Source organism: Colias eurytheme, chromosome 15 (assembly GCF_061535395.1).
Source record: "Colias eurytheme isolate Ceu_HAF_F1 chromosome 15, ilColEury1 Martin Lab GWU primary, whole genome shotgun sequence".
Taxonomy (NCBI): domain Eukaryota; kingdom Metazoa; phylum Arthropoda; class Insecta; order Lepidoptera; family Pieridae; genus Colias; species Colias eurytheme.
In genome coordinates this window covers 7,950,429-7,974,151 of record NC_142994.1, presented here as the reverse complement: position 1 = coordinate 7,974,151, position 23,723 = coordinate 7,950,429, and the positions used below count along the sequence as shown (strand labels likewise).

General features: G+C 33.3%; 2 protein-coding genes and 1 long non-coding RNA gene across 3 annotated transcripts in view; 1 reads left to right on the top strand and 2 right to left on the bottom strand.

The window, feature by feature from the left end:
- Positions 1-233: 233 nt before the first annotated feature.
- On the bottom strand, positions 234-22,284 carry Lrp4 (LDL receptor related protein 4). The gene is made up of 35 exons (XM_090110032.1): positions 22,142-22,284; positions 18,140-18,303; positions 17,589-17,774; positions 16,988-17,097; positions 16,268-16,469; positions 15,933-16,062; positions 13,897-14,003; positions 13,503-13,662; positions 13,099-13,249; positions 12,697-13,007; positions 12,228-12,414; positions 11,920-12,073; positions 11,628-11,837; positions 9,031-9,212; positions 8,641-8,804; positions 8,284-8,421; positions 7,929-8,034; positions 7,583-7,733; positions 7,226-7,387; positions 6,789-7,004; positions 6,488-6,680; positions 6,102-6,192; positions 5,753-5,915; positions 5,405-5,538; positions 5,145-5,232; positions 4,860-4,965; positions 4,403-4,706; positions 3,837-4,165; positions 3,542-3,665; positions 3,365-3,459; positions 3,008-3,251; positions 2,538-2,796; positions 2,066-2,242; positions 1,480-1,646; positions 234-1,295 (listed from the first exon to the last, which is right to left on the bottom strand). The coding sequence occupies exons 2-35, from the start codon at positions 18,192-18,194 to the stop codon at positions 1,158-1,160; spliced, it is 5,694 nt and encodes a 1,897-aa protein (XP_089966158.1). The 5' UTR covers positions 18,195-18,303; positions 22,142-22,284; the 3' UTR covers positions 234-1,157.
- The window catches only part of LOC149902460 (gamma-aminobutyric acid receptor subunit alpha-2), a 53,361-nt gene continuing 32,224 nt past the window's right edge, over positions 2,587-23,723 (top strand). Inside the window, exon 1 of the mRNA XM_090110031.1 lies at positions 2,587-2,700. Within this exon, the coding sequence (XP_089966157.1) occupies positions 2,687-2,700 (14 nt within the window). The 5' untranslated portion in view covers positions 2,587-2,686. The remainder of the gene's footprint in view (positions 2,701-23,723) is intronic.
- On the bottom strand, positions 9,918-11,518 carry LOC149902463 (uncharacterized). Its single transcript, XR_016457549.1, has 3 exons — positions 10,942-11,518; positions 10,754-10,815; positions 9,918-10,679 (listed from the first exon to the last, which is right to left on the bottom strand). It is a non-coding gene; the product is annotated as an uncharacterized LOC149902463 (long non-coding RNA).

Here is a 23,723-nt window from a genome sequence, read left to right as displayed (position 1 = left end):
AACTAATTATTTACAATTGATATTTTATTGTCACCATATTATCCTGGTGAATTAATACTAAGATTTATACGGCCCCTTTCATTCAGTGCTTTTTAACTTTCCACTTGAGCACACAACGAATTAAATAATCATAACATTCTAAAGAAAACTTATCACTAATAGGAGACGAAGCGCTGTTTTTGACGAGTTTAAAGCTAAAAATTAACACATTTCCTTCTCTATACCCTCCTCTTACTACCCGCCTCTTAATATAAGACAACTAGATACAACTTCTGGAAAGTATATTTTTACAGTAACTAGATACTTAAAACAAATATAGCGCCGAATGAAAAAGGCCCTAATTAACAATAGTTATGAAAACAAATTCTTTGAATTGTTTTATGTTTACAGCCATACCTCGTGAGATCGGGACATTAAGGTGAAATAAATAGTCATCCCAAATTCCCAACAACGTCTGTATACCAGATAAAAATAAAAACACTAGGTACAAATCTAACAATAAAGTTCGTCGTTCGCTCCCCATGAGCCTCGGAGAGTCGAATGACAAGCAATTGTACAAAAATAATACGAATAATCTGATCATACCTTATCAACAAATATACTAATTTGATTAGTGACTCTCGATATCGCGACTTCAAAACTTCACCTCACTGAAGGTACGACTTGTGCGCAAAATTCACAAAGTTCTCAGTCGCATATCGCAGTACGAATTAGGCTTAACGACAATGTCTAACATACGCTTTCTATGAAACGTACTACAACACGGTATCTCTGTTAGCCTCTATTTACATAGTCATAATACTCTTTTATACTCTAATAATGATTGGCATCGTTAATACTCGAGGTGCGAACCTCGACGAGTGCAGATGTTTCTCGAACTTTCCGAGTGCACAAATATTAACAAGTAATAGTCCGTCGAATTACGTCATGTCTATACAGTTTTGCTAAACTTGTAAGTCGTTGGCTAGATCTAGTCGCAGTGGCGGATTTACCCGTTTCCCAAGTGTAGGCTGTTCACATTTGCCGCCTTCCTACATGTGATGCAATCTAGAATAGCAAAATCATTAGGGTAGGTTCTACAAGGCGGCTGGTTTCCCGAGTTTTTCATGCCGCTCTAGGCCTTAGCTCTCAATAAATCCGCCACTGTGTTGTGGCGTTTAGGTGAAGGAGTGTAAGGTGACGGGTTCGAAGTCGTCGTGTGTGGGCGGCCGCAGCGGCGGGCGGTGCGGCGGCGGGGGCGGGGGCGGGGGCAGGAGACTGGTGCCCTCCGGTATGTATACATTTGTCACTCGCCCCTATAATATAATTGAGATTTGTTATTAAATAGATCAATTCAGCGTATTTAATAGAAAGTAACTACACAATTTGTAACTTTTTACCGTGTTTCTACACAAATTAATCTTGAACACTGTCTCAATGACATTTGTTAATTACGACGAAGTCAATTCAATAATATTACTCGCTTTCTATAAATCTTACCTGATTTTTGTCATATTTGAAGATGCCCTGCAACCGATAAGGTCTCCGGTCCTGTTCGTTGAGTCCAGCGGCACTTTGCTCGTAGTTAGGATTGTGGAATGATATATGGCAATTCGAATCTCGGTGGGTCTCTTTTAACTCACCGCCGCGATCCTTAAGAATTTTCACTGCAATATAAGGTTTATGTTTTTCGAAAACCATTCGCATTTTAAACTTAAATAATAAATTCAGTAATGCCATTATAACATTGAGGTCGGATGCAAAATTTTCTTTAGTTATGTTGGTCTAATGTTATGACTCAAATTATTCACATATTAAAGATGATTATTAGCGAACTTAGAATTTCGGCGAACAACTCTATGCATACGTATAATTTGTGCACTCCATATATGAAGAGAGCAATAGAAGAAGCTTGGAAGTGTTAGATCTGTATAGTCATCTCGCTCTACATTTTATAGAGCATTACAAATAAATGTTAGATCTGTGTAATCATGTAGCTCTACATATAGAGCCCTAGAGCAGCGAATGTTATGAAAAACAGGCGAGAGGAAAAGTGTCAGCTCTGTAACTCTATAACACCACTCACCACAAACTATAGCGATGACTACAGCCGCTATAAGCACCACAGCGAGTACAGCAAGAGAGATTAGGAGCGCGGTGGAGTGCGTCGGCGGTGGGGGTGGAGGAACCGGCTCGTAGTCCATGTAGTCGTAGTTCGGCGGGTAGTGGGATGGCATGCGCAGCTCTATGCGCTTGTTGGGAGCTATAATATGTTTTTTTTATGTAAGTATTATTAGTTTTGCGTTTTTGTTATTTTCACATGGAAACTAAATTAAGCCTTTAGTTGCTTCTTTGTTCAATTTGATATTCCGTTAACATATGCAAGGAAATAGTTACGTAAAATGTAGTTTTTACTTCATTTACCTAATTATTTTCTTTGCTAAAATAAGAACTGTAAAACAGTTCAGACATTAAATCTTCTAAGAAAATAAATATGTAACAGTTATAAAAACATTATTTGATGTCTAAAATTAAAGTAAAATAGGTAAAACACTAACTTATAGAGCATGGTCTTTCATCAGGTGCATCAGGGCAGGCGCACACATAGTCATGCCCTCTAAAGAAGCAGAAGTGCGAACAGCCACCGTTCTCCTCCATGCAGGGGTTCCAGCCGTGCTGCCGGTGATGTGACACTGCCTTTATCTCCATGGCCATCTCAAAGTTGGTACTAACTGCAGTAACGTTCTTTCCCGTTTCTTTGTCAGCTCGCATCACCGCTTTTTTGAACCAGTCTGTCCAGTAGATGAACTCGCAAAACTGAAATTAGTTGAAAGTTTTCATCGTGATGACATTGAACTGATTTCAATCTCTCCTTTTATGTTGACAATGAGTAATTTACTGTGTTTAAAACGGATTCTGATCAAAATACACCGTTTTCTGTCGGAATTTAAATTATATTAATTTTTAACAATTGCAGCTCAATACGTGTTCAATAATCATTATTAGTATAAAATTCATCAATAAATACCTGAGTCATTCCAAAAGGATTCTTAGCATCAGGTACCAGTTGCACTCGATGTTGGCCATTCAAGTCAGATGTATCGATTCTATCTTTAAGCGCATCTGTCCAATACAATCTCCTTTCTACATAGTCTATGGTCAGACCGTTTGGAAAGCCTAGATCGTGGTCGACGATGATCTTCCTTTGAGTTCCGTCTAATGCTGCCCTTTCTATACTTGGGTTTTCGCCCCAGTCACTCCAGTACAAGTAGCTGTATTTGAAAAATATAATTGCAATTATTATGTTGTATATGATTTTGAGAACCAAGTATATTTATTACATTGAAAAATAGTACATATAATAGTAGTAAATGAGAAAACTTACCCTTTTGCTGGAAACAGTGCGACAGATCTTGGTTCGTTTAATCCAGATAGTAAGATTTTTCTACACGTTCCATCTAATTTCGCAACTTCTACAACCTATAAAAAAAAGAATATTTACAGATATAATATAGCTCCTGTAAAACCACTTTTTATCACATTTTATATTGGAAACACATACCTTATATTCATTATCAGTCCAATATAAATTGTCTGCAATCCAGTCTACTGCTAGGCCGTTAGGTGTTTCCAAACTTGTGTTTACAATCATTTTATTTTCCGTCATATTTTCCATATTCAGTGTCCTATTTGAATATTGTTACAAACATTAAATAACATGTTACAGACAAATAAACGATTACAGATATACTTTTCGTTTTGGTTAGATTAACAAAATTACTCTAAGTACATTAAATTAAAAATTGAAACATGCGTTTATAACATTCATCGATTTTACTTGATAATTTGTCACTTACCTAATTTGATTCAGCTTGACATCAGTATAGAATATCAATTTCTTATCCCAGTGGAAATCAATCGCGATAGAACTCTCCATATGCTCAACAGGAATGTTGATATCTCTTAATTCAGGTGTGTCCAATGAAATAATCGTCATCGAAGTTTTAGTGGCAAATATGAGGAAGTTATCTGGATGCTTTTTGCATATTTTTGGCTCTGCGTCTGTGGTATTCTCGAATAACAAGCCGGTGGGACACGCGCAAGAAAATCCACGGGAATTTCGTAGGCATAAGTGGGAGCAGCCTCCGTTGTTTGCACCACATTCGTTGTCTAGTTTGTAGTCACCCTAAAATTTTATATTTAGTTTAGAATTGTGTTAATAATTGGGATTTTTATAGAGTATTTTGATAATAATAGCATATAACATTTTTCTTTATATCGGTAAAATTTCCATCAATTATAACTTAACTATTAATACATAATATAACATCCCATCTACTTGCTATTATTAGTTTAATTTTCACAAACAAAACCCAGATAGTGATATGATTCTTTACTCCGTTTTTTGTAAATTTAATCTTACCTGAATTGCTCTTATATCCATCAAGCCTTCAAGATTGTCTCTTATAACAAGTTGTTCCTTCACATTAGTTTTATCCGCTCTATGCAGCGCTTTGGTCTTCCAATCGGTCCAATAGATATGTTGTCCCACTATCACTATCCCATACGGATATGGGACATTACTGAGAATAGTCTTTTTATCCCATCCATTGAAATCGGAACTTTCTATTGTTCTGGCTTTAGCGTCATTCCAGTATATTCGATTTTCTATCCGATCTACTGCAAGACCATTTGGCCATTCTACGTTTAGGCTAACAATGACGCGCCTGTAATTATTTAATTAGGGTTAGAATACAATGTACCGACTATATTTTTAACTAAAATAAAAAAAAATACATTTTAGCGTTGCTACAACAAAATCTAGTAAATTAAATTTTAATTTGAGTTTCTAAGAAAATTTTTAGTAGACTGTCATTTACCGATGAGTCCCATCCATATCTGCTCTCTCTATCTTGGCTTCAGTACCCCAGTCCGACCAGAACATGTAACCTCTTTCATAATGTAGTGCTATTCCTCTAGGAGAGTCTAGAAAATATTAATTTAATTTTTTATCTATATCTTTGAAGCAGGCAATTTATTTATAATGTTTCGATATTTTATATTTAGGTAACTAAACGATTCAGGAAGCGATTGAAAATCTACAATGTTGTGTTGGTGTTTTTCAATATATCACAATATTTTGTACGAAGTTTAGGTTTTCTTACCGAGTCCCGTCCACACGAGAACTTTTCGGTTAGACCCGTCCAATTCTGATACTTCGATACTGTTGCGGCCCCCGTCCGTCCAGTATAGCTGAAATAAACTGCTATTTAAGATCTATTCACCTCCTTTTCAGTACAACACGATACACGATAACTTGCATCTTTATTTCCTTTTTTTCCATTTTTATTTATTTTAAAAACTTACCCAAAAGTTGTTGATTTAACAAAAACAATTCAATAATGTGTTTTTCATTATTTCTTACCTTTCTCCCAGCTGAATCGATAGCCAGCCCATCGGCAGTTTGCAATCCCCTGGTGATAATAGTTTTGCCCTGCTGCCCGTATTTGTCCGCTCGCCGAATTAAACGTTCCGCGGTATCCGACCAATATATGAGCCCTAAAGGTATAGTGTGTTTTACATTACAAAAAATACATGAAAACAAAATTAATTGTAAGTATGAAAATGTAACAGCCGTAATTAATAGCTAAATAATCTACTTGCTCTTGCACTGTTATGTTAAGAGTTCAAAGCACACATTATAACCACCATAAAACTACTTGAAAAATATCTAACAAAATATAACATTATAAACTACAAAACTTTGACTTACCAGTATTTTGATCAACATCAACTCCTAGAGCATTCTTCAAAGACTGGAACGGATACACGACATCCACCAAGTATGGAACGTCGAAGGAAACGAATCGGATGTCCACGCGATGTGCAAATATCAAAAAATTTATGGGCCCGTCTGAACACGTTCTTCCGTCCTCCTATATTGATATGTTTTATCAATTTTATTTGATAAAATAGAGATTTATTCACAAAAAAATAACAATTAATAAAATTAAGCAAAATATGCAAATGATGATCCTTATATCACCTGGGTTTAAATCATGTTTGTAGAGTTAAAAACTTAATAAGTTTCACTTAAAATAATAGAAAGTTTTAATACTCACCGTCATTTTGATACCAGTAGGACATGCGCAGGAGCGACCTCTTGGTTTCAAAAGGCACAGATGTGAACATCCACCATTATTTCTGCCACATCTAAAAGGAAATAATTATTTGTCTTAAGTTTTGTTATCCTAGAATATTACAATGTAAACTCTAAAGATTGTAGAGCGAAGTGATATATTTTAAAAGTTTATTGTTGGTTGTACTTTTTTGGATTAAGTATCGAAAAGTTCTTTGAGATTTTTGTTAAATGTAAACTTACAAGTAAGTTGTTGTACGATATGATTTAATTCTAGAAAATATCTAAGGTCGATTACATATTCTACGCTTTTGTTTTAAAATCATTATACATAATTAACATATCAATAAGAGTTCATTGTACACTTACCGATTAACTCCCCCCTTCCGTTCCTTATGGAAGACTCTCACATCCATCAGACCTTCTACACCAGCGTCCAGTGTCCTTCGATTCTTGCCCGTAAACTTGTTTGCAGCTTGAATGGAATTCGTGTCCCAGTCCGTCCAGAATACCTCATCACCGTAGAGATCCAAGCCGAATGGATGGGTTAAGTGTTGACCACCTGATTGAATATTATTTGTTAGTTTTGTGTGTTAGGGGTCTTATGATTGTGTGGAACATAAGTATTTAAAATAAGATATAAATTTTATGCGCAAAAATTCATATTTACCTATTAAGACAGTACGCCCTGTACCATCAAGGTTCGCAAACTCAATAGTACGATTGCCGCCATCAGTCCAATAAATGCGATTGTAAGTCAAGTCTAACGCCAGTCCGTTGGGCCAAGTCATATCTCCAAAGATCAGCCGCTTTCTGTTACCCCCGTCCATATCAGCCCGTTCTATACAAGGGTTTTTACCCCAGTCTGACCAGTACATTACACCACCTATGATAAAAAATAAAATATAACTAACAGCCTTAGAATATTGATATTAATTTTTTTTGTTACTATTTGTTTCAATTGAAGAAGAATGTAATAGAAATTAGATATAACAAAGAGGGTAAGAGTAATACAAATTTTGAGGTATTGTAACTACATACATAGATTCCAAACTTAGACTGAACTCACACTTTCCAGATTTGATTACAAAAAAAAATATTACTAACCCTTAGGATCAACCACTATATCTCTTGGCTTGTCAATATTTTCCCACGCGAGCAGACTTCTCATAGTGCCATTTGAATTGGACACTTCGATTCTGTTGGTTCCAGCATCAGTCCAATAGAGTTTATCTGTCATCCAATCGTATGCTAAACCAGCTGGTGATACTATAGTAAAACAAAATTACGTTAATAAACACTTTATTGTAGTATACCTACTACATTTTTTTAAACATTTAATAAAATTACGTAACATTTTAATGTACAAAAGCTCTTCAGAGTTTTTCATTTGAACACAACCATAAAAATAAAAATGGAAAAAACTTTGTGTTATAAGTTGTACCTACAAAGATAAAGCCTTACTTAAATTAGTGCTGACAATAACGGTCTGATTAGATCCATTTAAAAAGGCTCTATTGATCGTGTCCTTTTCCACATCAGTCCAGAAAATTCTCTTTCTTGCATGATCCCAGTCCAAAGCAACAGCTGATTTTATACTATCCACTGGGATAACCTAAAAGTAAATATATACAACGTTAATTTTTTTTACGTTTTTTTATCAAATTTATGTTTACGTTTTTTTTAAAAAATGACGTAAATTTCTAATAGAGGAGACATATTGTAGCATAGAATCAATGTAAAATTTCTTCTATATCTAATAATTCACATTCGATATGTTATTATGTATAATGTATTCTTCAAAACTTACCATATCCAATCCGTCCATCTGCTTTCTTGGATTCAAAAGTTTTAACCGTATGTCTTTTCTTCGCGCGTAAAGTAATAGCTTTTCCGGCGTATCTTCACAAGTTCGGCTAAAATATTAATTTATGTTTTAATTGTTGTAAAATATAGCTGTTTGTATTTATAAGATCTTAAAACTATTAAAAAATCCCAGAGATAAAATTAATATCGCATCCAAAACGTCCCTTTTGTAATGTATGTTCATATTTACCATCGCTTGTATCACACAATTAATTTTTTATTTGTAAATAAAGAGTGCACCAGAAGGGCACCAAATATTATTTATTAATTAAATGCAAGAGTCTATAAAAAATAATTACCCATCAGATTTCAGGTTATAACCAATCGGACAGCGGCACGTATAGGCGTCACTATTCGGAAGGCAGAGGTGGGAGCAGCCGCCATTATTTTGTCCACAACGATTCTTGTATGTTGTTAATTGCCGTAAAGGGTGAAAACTGAAAAAAAAACGTTGAATCTTTTTCTCAAAGGCAATAAATTTATAGTTTATTCCCTTGTCTAAATTGGCAACGTATTTAAGGAACAGTTAATTGTAGAGCTTTTCAGTTAAAGGATATAAAAATAGCATAATATACTACTTCAACATTTCAATCTGATATTTAATAGAGACGATGGTATATTTACAAGAATTATAATGCTGAATTATAATAACTTACCTTTTTATATCCATAGGAACTTGCAAACTAGCGTGCACAACCTGTATGCCCATACCAGTCTTCTTATTAATAGTTGATATGCTTTTTGTGTGCCAATCTGTCCAGTAGATAGCATCCTCGAATACAGTTAGGGCAAATGGATGAGGCACGCCCTTATTTGTTATCTAAGAAGAAAAATAATGTAGATATTGTTATGCAGAATATACTATACCTATTATAATAAAAAAAATAGTATTAATTAATAAAATTATCTCAAGACATCCCTAGTTAAATGTTGAAAATTTAGGAATTTCTTGACTATTGTAGTTGTAGCTTGTAAGGTAAAAATAGGTATATTTGTAATAAATTAAAGTTATGGGTAATTATTTACATTATTCGGCTTATACTTACTCGTTTTCTATCTCCTCCATCAAACGAAGCTTTCTCTATAACGTGATGCTTCGCGTCCGCCCAGTATATCTTAGATTCCATATAATCAATAGTTAGACCATTCGGCCAAAAGATATTGTCCATTATTACACTTTTCCGTCTGTTTCCATCCATATTCGCACATTCAATTTTAGGCCGTGGACCTGCATAAGTGGAAATAACTTTTTTATTAAGACGATACACAAAAAAAAATCCACTGCTTGGCGGGCGGAGTCTAATAGCTTGCTATCGCGAACGCCGGTGTGCGCGAAGTCATTCTTGCAAACTCGCCGCGCTGCCGCTGGCCGACTCGGGACAAACATGTATGGAGTCGTCATACAGTTATAATATTGTTATACATTTATTCAATTGTTGATTTATTGGTTTTATTTTCTTGCTTATAAACAAATAATCTTCTTTCCAACAACTACTTAGACATTATTAATAATTATTATTATTTCGTAATGTTTACTTTATTACAAAATAATACAGGTTATAAATTATCTTTAAAATAACAAAAAATATTGTTACTCTGAAAAAATGAAATGGTACTCAATAACGCGGACTACTGAATTGATTTAGATATAATTTGATGCTGACGTAGATATTACATCATGCCCAGAAATGAAAGGTACTATTTCTGAAAGAAGTTATAAACCCTAATTCTTCTCAGTCAAAGTCAAGAGTGGAAGATATCACTAATACAGTAAAACTGATGCGAAACTTTGGATGTTAATTTGTATATTTTTTTGTTAGTTGTTACTTAATCACGTCAAGACTACATTACCAATTTTGATAAAATATAGCTAATTGCCTGGATTTACACATAGGATACTTTTTATCCGAACTGAACACTTCTGTGGGATAAAACAGGATTCACGATATAACCTAATTCCACGCGGGCAAAGCCGCGGTCGGAATGATATTTTTTTAAATAAAAAAATTGTTTAAAAAAAAACACAAAATATATTGACGCATGTATTTATTTTTTGCACTCTATTATAATTGTAATTATTCATTACAAATAATCAAAATAAAATAGCCAGAACAAAGTTAGGCCCTGGTAGGCAGGTACAGCAATGTGAGACGAACACTGGCTTATTTATACCAATAATAATGTATTATAAACATTAAATTAAGTTTACTTTCTAACAACAAAAATACATAATATTAGCTAATGTGAAAGCGAATCAACCAATCATCCCACAAAAATGAAATGTGCACACAAATATTCATCCAAATCGGTTCATGTCATTAGGAGGAGTGACTGCAGCGCCATCTTCCGGGCCCAATTGTGTTTCCAGATCACCCAGGAACTCAATTTAATATACTTACACAAAATTTTTCGAAATGAAAACTCACATTACTATGTAAATATGAATATAAACCTGTTTTATTACTAAGCAATTTCCCGCACAGGTGTAGTAAGTATAAATGAAATAAATATCAACATCAAATTCTTTATACAACATACTTATCTACCACCTTCTAAGAAATGTAATTCTTGAAATTATTTCGTATTTTTTTTAAATATAATACTACTCCAATGAGCTCCTGTTCCATATTATGTCCGCCATACTTCCACTAAGTTCACCATGATTTTTTATTTCTTTGCACTTTGTTGCTTTTTGCTAAAAATGGAATCATGCGATAAAACCAGTAGAACGTTGATAACATACATTTTTGACTGAATAAAGGTACTTACGAAGGAGTGGGTTCACATTGTGAACAATCAGTGGGTTTATTTTCCTTCTGGATTCCGGATTTCTGAAAAGATTATCTATGCTATAAATGAAAATATCTTACACATTCGTTATGTACTTAAAACAGGAGTACATATCAAACATCGTCTATAATACAATTATCATCAAATTTAAAATAAAACCAACTTACTTCATTAATTTGTTCCAATTGTAAGCATTCTTTTTCCTCCAACCTTTATGTTTCTTATTCTTATTTTCTTTATTGTCCCCATTTGTCTCATTTTGTCTTATCGTGTTGTCACCCTTTTTTACGATTGCGCGAGCGACACAAGTTCCCCGTGTGACGGCCGTAGCGGGAATGACTCGTGCAGCGATCGGGGTAGGAAGGTACAGGGCGGCTCTCGCTATATTGGCTGGTCGCGCGCTAATTTCAAGTATTTCTTGTTTATTTCAAAACCATCGCATATTTCAAAATTCTAAATCGGTAGACGTATAGGTTTTATATTTTATAGTTAATATCCAAAAAGTCGTAACTTTACGTTTGTTATTTTGAAGATGCCAGAGATTATAAAAAAATAACAATGAGAACTTTGTATTTTTTTTCTATCGAGAAAATATCATGGAATCATGTTTCTAAAACGGTAGACGTATTGTGTTACTATTGAACTTTCTTGTCAAGAATTTTCATCACGACAACTTTAATAATATAAAAATTACGAAGGTTTAAAAAGGGCCGTAAATGTTAGAAAAATTAATTCATCACCTTAACCATATAATTGTAACAGTTTGCTTTAAAAAATTAAAATATGTTTTGATTATTTCAATGTAATCAATATTGATGTTCGATATTCTGGAAATATTGTACTTTATTCTTACCCCAATCAGTCCAAAACACCAGAGCATCTCCTGGATGTACAGCTACCGCCCTGGGTTTGTCCAAATCACTGGCCGCTATTACAGCCCGTTGGAGACCATCCAAAGTCGCAACTTCTACCCTCCTTGTGCCGGAATCCGTCCAGAACAATAAGTTATGAATCCAGTCCACTGCCACTCCACTCGGAGTTTCTAATCCCCATCGTATCACATCTAGAAAATCCATCATAATTATGTAATTATAGTATGCGTTACAATAAAATGCAATGTCCTATCGAAAATTCCGCTTTCTTACCAGTCATATTATTGCTATCCATAGGTGCATATCGAATAACTTTCATGTTATTTTCCGTCCAGAATATCAACTTCTTTTCATAATGATAATCTAAAGCCACAGCAGTGTGGAGGCCTTTCAATACCGTTTCGTAATTTTCACCAGTGAGCCACACCTAAAAGATTTTAAAATTTTCATTTTACAGCAAAAAAGTTGCATGAAAATACTAATTATATAAGCAATCTAATATTATTAATATACGTACGTATACATACTTATACAATAGTATACGTATTTTGAGTTAGGTTTAAAATATAAATGTTAAATACCTTTCGTATTCCGATGCGATTAGAAAACAAAAGTGTTGGTGATTCTCCAGTTGCTTTGCAAGATCTTCCATCGGGCCTCAACACATAACCGGTCATGCATCCACATAGAAAGCTTCCCTGAGTATTTGAACATGTCTGAGAGCAAACTGGATCTTGTTCATACATACATTCGTCGATGTCTCTACACCTATACGAAAAGAGATTTTAAAAAGAGATTTTTCTATTTCATACTTCAATAATCGCATTGTGAGAAGTTGTTACATTATTGCATTATGTTCTTTAACATAACCGCATTAAAGGGATGAATGTGAGAGAGAAGAGGATTAATTCCATTTACACATTGTGTTGCATCAGAAGCCGTTTTTATTCAAACATAAGAGGATAACATTCAAGTATAAGGTCTTATGTGAATGCAGTCTCTAATTCGATTACAGATGTTTCATGCGTATTATGTTGAAGATTACATTACCTGTAGCCATCTTCAGCTAGTAAATATCCTAGTGGGCAGGAGCAAGCTGGTCTTTTGTCATATGTCAGTATACATAGCTTTTCACATTTATCTCTCGCAGTACATTGTCTGCTTTTTGGGCAGTTTTCTTCGTCGTCGCCTTGGGGACAGTCTTTCATTCCGTCACAAACATGTTTTCGTTTAACACAATTTCTGAAAGCACTGCTGTCTAATGACTTGCACATGTACTGATCTTCTTCGCAAAACACTTGGCAGTTTATTTCGTCTTCACCATTGGAACAGTCTCGTACTCCATCGCAAAGCCAGGTTTTCTATATAAATAATGAACGTCATTGTAATGTATGAAACACGACCATAAACTTTTTAACAGAACTACAACCACATTTCAAATGCCAATCTTACCGAAATACATCGCCTGTCTTCACACATATGTTCATCAACAGTACAATTCCTTATTCCAAGCGATTCACAGTTTAATTCATCGTCACCATCGATACAATCTTTCTCCATATTACACCGCCAGAGTTCAGGGATACATCTCCCATCGTTGCATCTATTTTAAAATAAAAGTAAGATGTTTTTCATTTGCTTATTAAAAAGTAAATTTTAATGTAATTTTAGTAATTTAAGGCTTAGTCATTGTGACGAAATTAATATATTCGCAAGGAAGTTGGTAATACAATGTTGGTGTAACGTGTAAAATGTCATGATGATGAAGTTATTTAAGATCTTATTTTCTAGGCTCTAGTTATATTTTCTGCATATGTTTTGTAATTAGGTTAATTCTAACATATATGTACACTCACTTGTATTCAGCAGCATTACAGTTTCCAGGCATAAGCGGACATGAGTTTTCATCGGTCCAGTCTCCACAATCGTTGTCTCCATCACAAAGAAAGTCTTTCCTTATGCACTTATTGTTATCGCATTGTATTTCATTTTCACCACATCTCAGGAGATCAACAGCTGTGGAATTATCATGGTTTTAATAAAGATATAAACACTCTTAAAAGGCCTTAATTCCATACGTTGTTAGTATTAATGTGCAATTAGATGCAATATACATAGTTACATCTAAATAAATATGCTGTTATAGTTAAAAGTTAAAAAAAATATGATGTTGATGCCGCATAAACTATGTTTCAGTATATTTTTTTAAATTCCTAATAGAGTTAAAGATCATATAAATGGAAAACTTACGACAATCCGTTTCGTCTGTATTATCGGGGCAATCAGCTTCTTTATCGCAGCGCCAATGTAGAGGTATGCAGTCACCTGACACACAAGTGAACTGGTTTTCTCTGCATCTAAATTATAGAAAAGTGAAATTTAACAGTAATATTTTTATTTCAAAAATATTTATTTATAAAATGTTTGTTAGATTATGACGCAAAGTGGTTATAAGCTTATTATAAAATTGTCTTCTGTATCTTGTTTTTCTTTTTAACAATGTTGTTTCTAATAATTTGGTTCTTAAAATACTATTGGTTTTGTATTAGTTTGAAATGAATAATTTTTGTAAAGAGTATCGTATTAGCGAACGTTTTTAAAACGTGAATCTCAGTCATATTGATATAGTTGTTGTATTTTAAAACAGTTTTTATTTAATTATTTATTAAGAAGAATACTCTATCCAACTCTCTCTCCGTTTATAACAGAATTCAGAAATATATTATTCCTCAGATTACCATATTAATCATTGTCATTTCTATCAGCTGTAGGCTGCAGCATCTATAAAAGTCAATACATGCAAACGTGAACCTACGTCTTTACTACAAACTATCTAAAAGCAGCAGAGGTGTCAATCTGATTTCCAAGAAATCGCGTTCGAATGCGATGTCAATCTAAAATCGCCCATTCAAAGGTCGCTAAGAAGTTACGTAATTAAAAACAGTATGTTTCAATACATTGCTCGCCCACGAAAGTGGATATATCGGGTCGGGTGACGGCGCAAGGCTTGTGTGGGCGCGTTGCCATGGCTACGACACCCCCGCTCGCTTCTGCGCGCAACGCTCGCCGCCCAACGCTATCGATCTGGCCAGTGCAAGCTAGCCTCGATCCAATAAGTAGCAAATTGTTTGAGCATCGTCTTATTACGATGTAATCGATTAATGACGACTATTTAGAGATGTAATGCTTTAGCTTTGAAGAACGAATCTATTATTAAATAACCTTTCGACAAATAAATTTTATTTTTAATTTATTGATTAAAAATAATCTTTTATAATTGTTTTTTTATTTCATTAGCTAATAATACACCGAGATAATCACAAACATGATGACAAAAGTTGGATCATGTATCAAATATGTTAGTTACTTTGTATTTAAAACAAAGTTAGTAAATAATCATAAGCATATAAATATGCTTATTTAATGTTTAATCGTAATCCGTGTTCGCAAACCACGAAACATACAACCGTCGATGAGGTCACGTAATGTATGTAAAATAAATCTTTGACGTAACTCTACTACGTCAACGAGCGAAATCCCCATCAATGGGATTACTTCCATTCCAACCATTGTGCCTCTCCTAGCGATTTATAGGGACTGGTAATATATGTAATATAACAATTTATTACTTATTATGGATATAACATCTTCTTTATATTTGAATACCTATTAAAACTTTTATCTACGTAAGTAAAAAAAAAGTTACACCTTATTTATTATTTCTATATTTAGTTTACACTATAGAAGTTTCGTGTAGATCTATTTTGCGAATGAAGTGCTTATTTCTATTATTTTAATTACTATCTATGCAACAGAGACATTTTTTATAATAGATTTTATAGTTAAGAATATCGGGAAGTGATTAAAGCAATTTATTTGTACCGTCTTTAAAGTTTAAATATCTCTCCTTACGTAAAATGTATATGGTAGTCTGGAAGAGGTAGCTAACTGGCGACAGGACCATTTGTATTTCTTTTATTATATATGCTCTTTCTGTGTGTTGAATTAAGTATTAGTAAAACTTTAAAAAATAAAACCTTCTTCAATTCCTAGTAATCTAAATAAGTCTGTTGTCTAAAGCATGACGCAAATAGGATTTAAAATGGTAAATATGTAACCGTAAACCAAGAGCAAAGAAAAGGATTATGCGTTTAAAATTATTATATAGAAAATTATCTTAGGTCTATTTATGGTTAGAATTTTCTTATGTATCTTTAACTTTTAATCTATTTTTGTCTTCATAGCATATTCAATCATATGTTCTTTCATATTAAACAGTTACTTACTTTCCCTTAGGGCAGGTCATCTCGTCAGAATTGTCTCTGCAGTCATTATCTCCGTCACACAACCAGTATTTGTGAATGCAAAGTCCATTTGTGCATTGGAACTGATCATCTGTACAATTCACTTCCAGACCTGATAGAAAAGAAATATTATAAAACATTGAATATTTAAGTCTCGTCCCTGTCTACGTGTAGTTTACTAAACTCTTAACACTATTTGTATTTTCTTTAATAATTCATTTCTAATGAAGATACAAACTATCCTTTGCCTGAAGTTGGACACAATTATACACAATACAATATAACAACAATTTGCTTATAAAAAGTTTTGAACTCACAATGTGTCTCGTCCGAGAAGTCACCACAGTCGTTATCTCCATCACAGAGCCAGTCAAACGCGATGCAGACGTTGGTCCCGTGGCACAGCGTCCGATTGTCCTGTTCATCGCAGGACTTCCTGCAGCCAGCTTCGTCCTCGTTGTCGATGCAATCTTGGATGCCATCGCAACGCTTCTCCAAAGCTATGCATTTGCATGTCGTCTGTGGAATGTATTACTTAGTAACATGCACTTTCATAGTAATTATTTACTTCAATAACGCTATAAATAGAACATAATCCATTAATACGATAACATTATTTTATTTTTAAGTATATAGTGTATTTATATACTTAATTATAGGGATACGTTACATAAACATTCCATTATTACTATTCAAAGAAGCAAAAGGCAAAAATAGTTCGTGCTACGAAAGTTGTCAGGTGCTACGAATATTCGTAGCATAATATTTATTGCAAGAGTTTACTTATTACTTATTCATATGTGTGCTTTAAATTGTGCTTCTTGGTATTGATACAAACCGTGCTACGAAAGTTGTCATGTTCTACTGTTCGTAGCACGAAAGACATTACAAGAGTTTCTTTGTATTACTTATTTATAGATGTGTTTATAAACTGTTAGTAACCTAATATTGATACAAAACATTTTTTATTATGTATATTATTATACTTATTCGTTATATTACATGTTCTACATCTTCTTTTATTAATAGTTACTAACCTGGCAAAAAAAGAATTCTTTGGAACATGGTATATTGCAGCCAACATGATGATCTTCTTCAAGGTCTTCTTCTAATAATTCTTTCGGACTCATATAAATGCGTCCATTTGCTGTAAATAATACTTGTGCTTACTCTATTATGCAAAAATAACTTTATTACCCACTGTTATGTTCATACAAGGCTATCTAATTTTAGCTTTTTTATATTATATGGTGTATTTTGTGGGTTTATAAATGGTAAACAATATCACTTCAAATAGAAATGTGTTGCGAGTTCTTATCATTTTCAGATAATTTTGCACTGCAGAATAACAAACTCTACTCCACAACCCTCTTATTACGGCTTAACTTTAAGCCCCCTTCTTTATAAGGTATAGCTTATAATTCACCATCCACGCAAGTGCAGGTAAAACTTGCATTCAGATAGAAATATTGTTTCTTACGTGCTCTACTATTATAATGTGCATTTTTTTTAACATATTCCTTACATAATATAATTTACATTAATGATGCAATCATAAACTTTTTCAAGCTTTTCTGTGCACCATAAGCCCACAAACCGCTACATATGTTTTCATACTTATTGTTAGTTTGTACTTACGGTGCCAAGCATCAACCCTGGTATAGGGGCTGTGTGGTCTGAACCCAGGAACTTGCATGGGCCCTGGCAGGCCGATGGCGGGTGGCTGGTAGGGTGGCACGCGGCCCACCGACCGCGTGTCCGGTGGCTCTACAGACCCGTTCGCGTAGCGGGTCACTGATAACGTTACGGCGTCATCGCAGTGTCCTGTTAGATTATAGAGGGTTAGTATGATAGTTTGTTAACTGTTATATTTGTAATTTGGTGTGGGTTACAAAGAAGTAGAGTAGTAGAGTCTTGCCCTCTGAAGGCTTATCATCTGAACAAATATGTAAGATCGACAACGAAAATCGATGAGTCCACGTCATTTCATTTAGTTTACTGTAAATACAATACTATGAGTGTTTTCTTAGATATGTAGAAGGAATGTGGTATGAACACTGTAAGATTTCTCCTTGCCACAATATAAATAGACTGCCATAGCTTTCGTAATTTTGCAAGAAAATCTCCAATATATAATTTATAGGAATCAATATTAAGTAGGTAAGTTTAATTAACAAGATCCCACTTACCGTAACGGAAGAAAACCGCAATAAAATTGAAATATAAGACAATTTGCTTGAGCATGGTGGCGGTTAGGCAGCGTGGTAGACGTCACCGTCTAGGTGACCTGAGCGTGGACGCCGCGCGATCTGGCCCTTGAGGGGTGGAACATGGCTTTGCGCCGGCTCCTCACCTACTGACAAGATTGTTGAAACTGTTAACCTAGTAACAAATTAATCCTTTTAAAATACAAAGTTTGAATGTGTGTTCGTTACACCATGAAAGTTCGTATGTAATTAGGTAAGGGTTTGTTGAAGGCTCAAAGGGGATATTTGTGAAAAATCTAACTTGGTTTAGATAACACGTCACTTGGTGGAGTCATTTAATTTATAAGAAAAATAAAAATATTATTCATCTGCATAAAAAGCTTTGAACGTATAAGTACAAATATATCTATAGGGCTTTTAACTTCTTTACCCAGATACTAAAAGGAGTCTATCCCGTAAAGACACGTTGATAATATGAATTAAAAAAAAATAATGTCTTTCCTTCACACTAACCACTATCATCCGTTCTATTAAAGTGCAGCGATGAAACGTACCTAATACGTTTCACAAAACTACAATGTACTCATAATAAGATAGACACGATTTAAAAATCATCATCGAGATACATGGAGACACTTTGAACGTTCAGCCCACAACCCACTCACTGCTTATGAAAATATAAAATGAGATTTTCTATTTCTTGACAAATTAATTTAGAATACCCATTTATAAACTTATTGATATCTTGAAAATAGTGGGCTATTAACTGTTCACAAATAAACTTGTATTTTGATTGACTTTCACTAGATTACCTTACTCTGTAAAATTTCTTTAAAGATATGTTTTCATAGGAGTAAAACGAAGAAGACACTATAAACCACGGAAATCTAATCTAAAAGTTCTTTATAATACTTCCTAAAAATATTGGAATCGTCAACTGAAAAGTATAATGTACAAATATTTAATGTATATATTACATTCCTGAATATATAAACACGGGTAATATAATATACAAGACAATAACTATATGTTATAACTAGGTTTCCGCCCGCGGCTTAACCTGCGCAGGCAAAGAAAATCCCGCATAGTTCCCGTTCCCGTGGGATTTCCGGGATTGCGTCATTTTCCTGGGATAAAAAGTAGCCTATGTCCTTTCTCGGGTATCAAAATATCTCCATACCAAATTTCATGAAAATTGGTTCAGTAGTTTAGGCGTGATTGAGTAACAGACAGACAGACAGACAGAGTTACTTTCGCATTTATAATATTAGTATGGATATGGCATGTTGAAACTACTGTTAAAACTATTATGTAAACGTTTGTTGTTTCCATGTAAATACTTTCACTCACATACTCAACAAATAACTTCGCAACTCGTTGAAACTAGGATAATGCGATTATCGAGCTAATCTTATACTAGGAACGCAGTAATCCACAGCGTAAATCACTAAAATACCTACAGAAAAACGATACAGTTGGTTCTATAGCCATTCAATTCAGAAGATAATCTCATTATACAAATTGACTCGATATAAATTCTGTTCACCCACACAATGACGTCAGATATAGCTATAGAAGGAGTATTTTCCCTCTAACATTCATGAATTCAGATTTCAGATACACAGTAGCTATGCTTAATATACTCGTGCGATATAAATAGAATGTTATGTAAAATGATTCATGTTGAGTTGTGGTTTAAAATATTCATTGATAACGCACGTGACAATCTTCGGCTTTATATGTATCATTCGAAACACATCTTTGTATGCTTGAAATATAGGTACATAAAATTATGGTATGGGTATGGTAAAGAATAGATACTCAGAATTAATGGAATATGAGACTGTGTCGTTAAGGATACCGTATAATAATTAAGTATAAGGATCCCTTCGTAACTAGGAAGAAATAAATTTTATTTATAGATACATTATATACTAATTGTTCACTTGATATACCCAGTCTATATTCAGATGTATGATTAATTATTAACCAAAGACGATTCAAAGCAAAGCTTACATAAATTTATACTTAAGTAACTATGTTGAATGTTTAGTCTTATTCGGTAGTTGACTGGATTATGTCCTATTATTAGATAATAATTCGAAATCAATAGAATATTTTATGTAAACAAAAATAATAAAAATACCCGGTTTAGAAAGAACTAAGCTTATTAATATATGTATTGTTTAGATAGTCGGTATATTGTGGTTGCTAAAAGAATATAATGTATGTAATTACGTTACAAAAGTTAAATGCATCTAAATTCAAGTTATTTTAATCTACATTATCATATATTTGGCGGTCCTTGCATTTAAGAAAAAAATCAAATAAATAAATTAGTATCTATTTTAGTCCTATAGTTTTCTCCAGTCATAAAAATTTAAATTGATCTTTATATAGAAGCAGCCATATTGAAAATTGTCAATTTTATTGGATTACGAAAGCGCAGGCGCGGGCTAGCGCCACGAACAACTTGTTGATCCAGTTTCCATTCACTACGCACCCTGCCGCGCATTCTACGCCGTAACTCAGGACCTCCATAAAGATTTTGTACCTTCCCTTCTTTTATCATACTAATAATATATGTTATCAATGCCTGATTCCTCCCAATCACTGTTATAAGGTACGAAACCATATTTTGCTATACTTATAACATCATTAATTCGTAAAAAGAAACACGTAAAGAATTTCTTATTAAAATATTGTATCTTGAAATAGATAACAAAGAGGTCTATTTTTTAACGTTGAAAAAATATTGAAAGCAAATTATGAAAGAAACTCGTTTCGTCTAACTATTAGGAATTTTATGTACCTACTGAAATGTTAGGAAATGTGAGAGTAACTAAGCGTACATACTCATTACTCAGTTCTTGTTGTTAAACTGGTTTTCTTTTATATTTTGTAACATTCAATTAATATCATTCATTATAAAAAAATCAGAGAGTAAAGTATGGCTGTAACCGATAAATGAGGAATTTAATTTTACATGCCAGTTCTTACTAAAAAAAACTTTAAAATCTCCATAGCATGTAACACATGGTTAGTAATTAAGTACAGATTAAAATTTTTATTTAAAAATGAAATTATAATTAAACAAATTAGCGCCGAAATAATTCCGTGTGCCTTGTGAGAGTACTTGAGCAACAAAAAGATTAAGGTTAAGAAAATATTAACGAAGTAGGAGATGATCGAATTCTATTTATAGCAATGTTTTAATTCACCTTCATGCGAGATACACCTACATATATTTCAAGTACGAACTGTGGAAAATTTAAACACTATTTCAAGGAGGGTAGATTTCTAAAACCTTATGAGTAGGTCATGGTAACCTAAGTTATTCATGTCCCTATTCTCTATCGTTTACAACAACATTTATTTTATTTTGAGATTTTTTGTGTATTTTTTTTTTCTAATTTATATTTTGTATTACATAAATTATTTATAAATATTACAATTCAATATTTTTTATAACTAAGTCTTACCTCGTTTACTATATCCTTAACATATTTCCGTGAAACTGAATGCTATTCTAGATACTTTTTTTAAAATAAGTTTTGATATAGTATTTACAATTAAGCAATGAAAATTGGTCGATCAATACGGCTCGGAGGCTGCGCGTGTGAGCGTCCCTCCCTCTCCCCTCTCCCCTTGAGCCTAGCAGCCCGAATCCCGCCACCCACGGACACGACCGTGAAAATTTTCTGCGACGTCAATTTTTAGACTAATTAAATTTTAACATAATCGCTATCAACCTATTTAAATTAAGAAGAGAATATAATAAGCAAATTTTGTATGAAATATCTTCGCCCAAAAATGGATAGCAGTTGATAGATAGAGAAAAAAACGTAATGTAAAAATCTCAAACAATCCCAAAAAATCAACCATTTTTTATTTTTTTTTATCAAACTGAATTCCTATAAATATGATATTTTGCTCTGCCCTATAATTCAGCCAACGTCTCAAAATATATTTTACCATACACACCTTTTATGAATCAAAAACGCACGCACATATTTCCAAGACAAAGAGAACAGCACAAAAATCCGTTCACATGAGCACTTTAAGTTTATAATCACTCACAAAAGCAATAATGTTAGCTGGAAGCAACAACAATACATACAGGCTTATGACGCGGTACTCGCGCCGTAACGAGGGAGGTACTGAGTGATCCGGAGCCTTTGCTGCCCTCCCTTGCGCCCCGCGACCTGCGCTACTCGATGAATGGACCGCCCGCCCCTATCTGCCTGCTATTTTATAACATTTGTATTATATCGGCTACTGAGAATAACACTCGATGGAAGTAGACGAACTGCTTATATATAGTAGAAATGTTCACGTGGAATCTTTTTATTTGTCTAATATTTTAAGTTTGATTAATTATATCTTGTATGTAATGCGAATGAGGATGACCGTTAGCGTTGATTTAAATGTTGAATTTTTATTTAGATACGACATTTATACATATTACTATAATTTATTTTTACATAGAATACCTATTTATGTAGATTTAATACTTTGTTAAAAGTGGTATAATATGTATTTAAAAAAAACGAATAATTTAAAAAGTTGATGAATATAAAAATACTTACAGACGAACATAGAAACTCTATCTTTTGGTTTTTGGAAGTTGGATAAAAATAGCCAGATTGAATAAACAGTACCAAGACTTAAATATTTTCTTACATAAAAATATAAGTTGCCAAGTGTCTGACAATTATTAGAAAAATAAATATTATGATATTGAATCTTTGTACCGAAATGTATAAACAGCGACATCTGAAGGAAAATCTTTGAAGTTCAGTGGCTGTATTTCTTGCTACGGGAAAATGTAGAGCTCCCGTTGGGTTGTGCCTTCCTTAGTTGACAGGCTTCTAGTCCGCAGTTATTTTGATATTTTCTAGATGGCATTATTGAATAGTATGTATTAAAGGAAAAGCCTTTCGTTCAAAGGTTCATGTAAAGATGTCATTTTCTTTAATATACCCAATGGTCAAATATGCCCATTGGGTATACACACACCACATAATAATCCAGACCACATAATAATGTGCCTTCGTAATTGCATGTAATGCAATTGTTGTTTATTGTTAACTTACATTTAATATATTTTTTTATAATTATCGCTGCTATCGTTCAATTACATTACAATTACTATTACTCATTATTTCTCATCAAAATTGTAATCTGAGATCTTAACCAAAATATATATTGTAGATGATGTTGATGTGGTGAAGTGTGTGGATGTGGATGAAGAAGATAGTTATCATTATAATATTCTTTACTATATTAGAAACATAGACTATCTCTCATAACTTTCATATGTATAATAATATTCATGTGTCAATAGTAAATTAAATAAAAAACCATGATTATATAATTATTATATTTATTTCATGGATATATCATTTATAATTTGCAACTACATAGAAACATCAAATTGGACTATTTTGCTGTTGAACAGAATCTCATTTTAGCATCAATTTACTACATTATAATTTTTAATTTTACTTATTTATTACAGAATAAAGTTGCGACCATTGATCAAGATACATTTTATTTAAAAATC

What these genes read in the sequence shown, in the direction of transcription:
- Lrp4 (XM_090110032.1), bottom strand. Translation starts at nt 18,194, where the DNA reads ATGCTCAAGCAAATTGTCTTATATTTCAATTTTATTGCGGTTTTCTTC. An exon ending in TATAACCTGAAATCTGATGG is followed by an intron (nt 8,035 to 8,283) that starts GTAATTATTTTT and finishes TTAATATTTTAG; the next exon opens with CCGAACTTGTGAAGATACGC. An exon ending in TGGATATAAGAGCAATTCAG is followed by an intron (nt 4,166 to 4,402) that starts GTAAGATTAAAT and finishes ATAAAATTTTAG; the next exon opens with GGTGACTACAAACTAGACAA.